This window comes from Zootermopsis nevadensis, unplaced genomic scaffold (assembly GCF_977971745.1).
Source record: "Zootermopsis nevadensis isolate Lab colony 2312 unplaced genomic scaffold, Znev_1.0 Znev_ptg000031l, whole genome shotgun sequence".
Taxonomy (NCBI): Eukaryota; Metazoa; Arthropoda; class Insecta; order Blattodea; family Termopsidae; genus Zootermopsis; species Zootermopsis nevadensis.
Window position 1 is genome coordinate 3435478 of NW_028259163.1, and position 3974 is coordinate 3439451.

The window sequence follows — 3974 nt, forward strand, 5'->3', positions numbered from 1 at the left end:
ATCCAAAGTTTACAATTTGTGAATTCGTTCTGTGGTTGGGAAGAGTTTTCTTGGATTGGATGTTGGTACGGAAAGATATTGGAATTATTCTGTGGAGTTGATTGTCGGAAAGTAGCGTGTTTCTTATTACTTATAGCATTTAAGTGATTTATGTACGTCGTCTTCGCCACTTAAAGCAGATACAAAATCCTCATTTTACTTAAAAATATTGTATTGAAGTGAATTGCAAGATCGTATAACAGGTAACAATATCATAAACTTTCGAAAGTAGCTTATGCAGAACCCTTCAATATGGTTCTGAAATGCGGTTGTAGTACCTTTATTTGAAGTTCACTGATTAAATTTGTTGTTTCCACCTGCCATATCTGTTTTTACACTTGATTTATTGTTACAAAATGTGATTTATCTCTTGATCGGATACTTCTTTCGACCATACAACATTTAAGGATTCTGATTAGTATTTTCACGCTGTCTGGTGTGCAGTATTCTTATGTTTTCTGTACTCCATGTGTTGGAAAGTACCATAAAACTTGACAGGTGCGATAAAATGACGTGGATATGTAGTTTCAAATTCATGTGCTATTAAAATTACTTAACAGTTCGGTGACTTAAGAAACGGCAATACCCACTTATATTCCATCGAAGCATATAGTGACTATGGAATGCATAATCTTCGTTTGTATTTGTTTCACTTCCTTTCCATTGCACCCCTTTGTAATTTCTGTCATAGTAGCAGTTATTTGATTTTGTCATCACCTATCTGTACCATTCAGTAATTAGAGAATCCCTGGGTGAATTTTTATTAAATTTGGTATGGGCAATATGCCATTGTATATTACTCTGATCCCAGACCCCTCAGTTTCTAACAGTTGGTTCTACCTATATGATGGTTGCTTGAATTCATGAGGTAGGACGATGATGACGACATCCATGATTCTCTGCATGTATGCAATACTAGCTTAACCCAACTTAACCACACCTTTTTACACTTGATATTCGCCAGCTCGCATCTAATAATTTCAGGAAATTTGGTATGGACATTATGCCACTGTGGACTCTTGCAAATGCATGCCCTTTAATTTTCTATAGTTTGTAATACCAACATGATATGCACAAACTTGTAAAGTGAGACTCTGTTACCAATGATCAAATGCACTTGTACATCGTTCTCAGATTATGAAGTAGTCTCTGATATCTGTCTGTGTATTCAAAACTAGTGAATGGCTGGAGAGATTTTTCATTAGATTTTGAACAGGCATTATGCCATTGTAGACTAGTCTAAACTGAAACATTTTTCTTACAGATGGTACTACCATCATGAGCAAAACTGGTATAACTTTGTTGATGTAACCGCTGTTATGAAGAAATCGCTCCTGTTTTGCAAAATTTATTCCCCCTCTTGCACTTTTATTACAAAGTAAGATGATGGTTGTAATTTATTTTAATAAATATTAGTGTTTATTATTTTCCATAACAGGTGGTAAATAATGCCTGCAGCAGATGAAGTGAAATCGAGCTGGGCAGACGAAGTCGAGGAAGAAGGAACGGCTGGAACTTTACCCCCACCAATAGAAGAAATTGAAAATGGTTTTAAGATCATTACAGAATATAAATATAATGATGATGATAAAAAGATTAAGGTGGTCAGATCATTCAAAATAGAGCGCATGATTGTATCAAAGACCATTGCCTTGCGTAAAACTTGGAGTAAATTTGGTCAGTCAAAGAATGACAAAGCTGGTCCAAATCCAGCCACCACAGTTGTTGCTGAAGATGTGTACATGCAATTCATATCAAACAAAGAAGAAGATAACAAACCTGAAGAAGATGCTTTAGATAAACTAAAGGGCATGGGCGAGAAGGGAGTCGTGAAATGCCGAAAGTGCTGCGGAGAACACTGGACAACAAAATGTCCATACAAGGACACAGTTTTACCAGGTGGGAAACTGACAGATGAGAAGAGACCTGAGTCTGCAGGGGGATCAGGGGGTGTTGGACCTGGGATGGCATCTGGTGATGATAAAAGCAAACAACAAAACACTAAATATATCCCTCCAAATCTTCGTGATGGAGGCAATAAAAGAGGTGACAGCATGTCAAATTCAAGGGGTAGAGATGAAATCATAGCAATACGTGTCTCCAATCTGTCAGATAGCGTTACAGAGGCTGATCTGGAAGATTTGGTAAAATCTTTCGGTCCAATTCACAAGCTATATCTGGCTAAGGATAAAACTACAGGCCAGTGCAAGGGATTTGCTTATATTCACTTTAAGTTCAGGTCAGATGCAGCTAAAGCTATTGCTTCTCTTCATGGTCATGGGTATGATCATTTGATTTTGAATGTTGATTGGTCAAAACCACAAGGGCAAAGTTAACTACTTTCATGGTTCAAATTTTAGTAATAACGTGTCTCATAAGCTGTAACTGAAATCTCTTAAAGATTGTTCATATAAAATTGCCACTCATGAAACTCCATGTAATATTGATGAGATTATAAATCATCGTCTTTCATTTTCGTTTCTGACTTGAATGTGAAGTTATCAAATTTTTAAGGGTACAGATGAACAAATATTGTTTAAGGTTGCGTACCATTTATGCTTGGATTATTATTCTGACCCAAAATTTTTCCTAATTTATTTTTTCATCACTTCAGTACTGTGAACAATATAAGCTTATTCCTTTTAATGATAGTGCTGAATCTGCTTTAATAAAATTTATCAAAAGCTTTGGAACAAAAATTTTAATATTGTAATGCAGATACTTGGATGGTTATCACCTGGGCGTTGTGCTGTATAGCATTTTGGCTGTGTGCAAGCATTTTAGAGGAATGTAACTGGTGTCTGAGAATACAACTTCCCATATGTACATTTCTGCAATGACATCAGATCCAACAACACATATTTCTTGAACTGTATTAAGCTTATGTGCACATTGACTTTGCAAAATATGTCATGGGACCAAGTGATTTTTGTGCCTCATTCATATTTTGTCATATTTTTGTTGTGTTATGCATTCTGCTGCAATCTTGCAAGATACGTAAAAAAATTATGGATGATAACTGCAGACTAAATATTAATAAATATATTAACTTCAGTTCTCATATTTATGTATAATTTGGTATAAAGAAAAATGTTAGCATAACATCCATGCATAATGGTATCATAATTGGCAGACAAAAGAATGAAAGTTAACTTTTTTGACACCCAGAAAATATGATATGTAACTCCTAAATTCATATTGAAACATGTTAAATTCAAGTAAATGGGGTAAAAATTTCTTTCTGGAAAAAAGTATATGTATTATATTTTATGTTCTATCTAAAAACAAGTGATTATATCATAGGTGGTGATAACTGGAGAGTGATTCTAGATGCCTTCTCAGTGTTCTAGAGATGTCCTGTTAGGAAGGTTATTATTTACTGTATTATAAACTTGCATTGTTGATATATATCAGTGTTCATTTCTGTTAATATGTATACATTATGCTATCTGAATTGTTAAAGTAACAGTCTTTAAGGGAAAAAATGGAATATGGTATAACAAAAGGAAAGTGAAGGAAGTCTATAATAAAGCATGAATGAAGTGCAACATATGTATTTCAAAAAAATATGATACTTTTAGTTATTGGATATCCAATTTCAGTAATTGTAAACATGTTATTAATATGAAATAAACCAATACTCGGTCTAAAATAAGTTCCCTGCGTTTCATTGAACCCCTGAGGTTAATTAATTATCATGTTCATAAGAACCCACTAGTCCCTGTCCTAAGCCAGAATAAGTCAGTAATATTACACCAAAAGTATTTTATGTGGTATCCTGTGACTATCAAATTCTACCTTCTTAACCACTGATATTATTCCGTCATGTACAAAGCAGCCTGTTCCTAAGTGATTATCAACATTCCCATTTCCATAGAAAAGTGTGTAATCATCTGAGGGTTCCCAGCCACCTTTATCCCGTATGTATTCCCACT

The 3974-nt window shown here is 34.5% G+C and overlaps 1 protein-coding gene across 1 annotated transcript; it reads left to right on the forward strand.

Moving 5' to 3' along the window:
* Positions 1 to 76: 76 nt before the first annotated feature.
* LOC110832708 (eukaryotic translation initiation factor 3 subunit G) lies at positions 77 to 3694 on the forward strand. The gene is made up of 2 exons (XM_022069955.2): positions 77 to 242; positions 1478 to 3694. The coding sequence occupies exon 2, from the start codon at positions 1488 to 1490 to the stop codon at positions 2373 to 2375; it is 888 nt and encodes a 295-aa protein (XP_021925647.1). The 5' UTR covers positions 77 to 242; positions 1478 to 1487; the 3' UTR covers positions 2376 to 3694.
* The last annotated feature ends 280 nt before the right edge of the window (positions 3695 to 3974 follow it).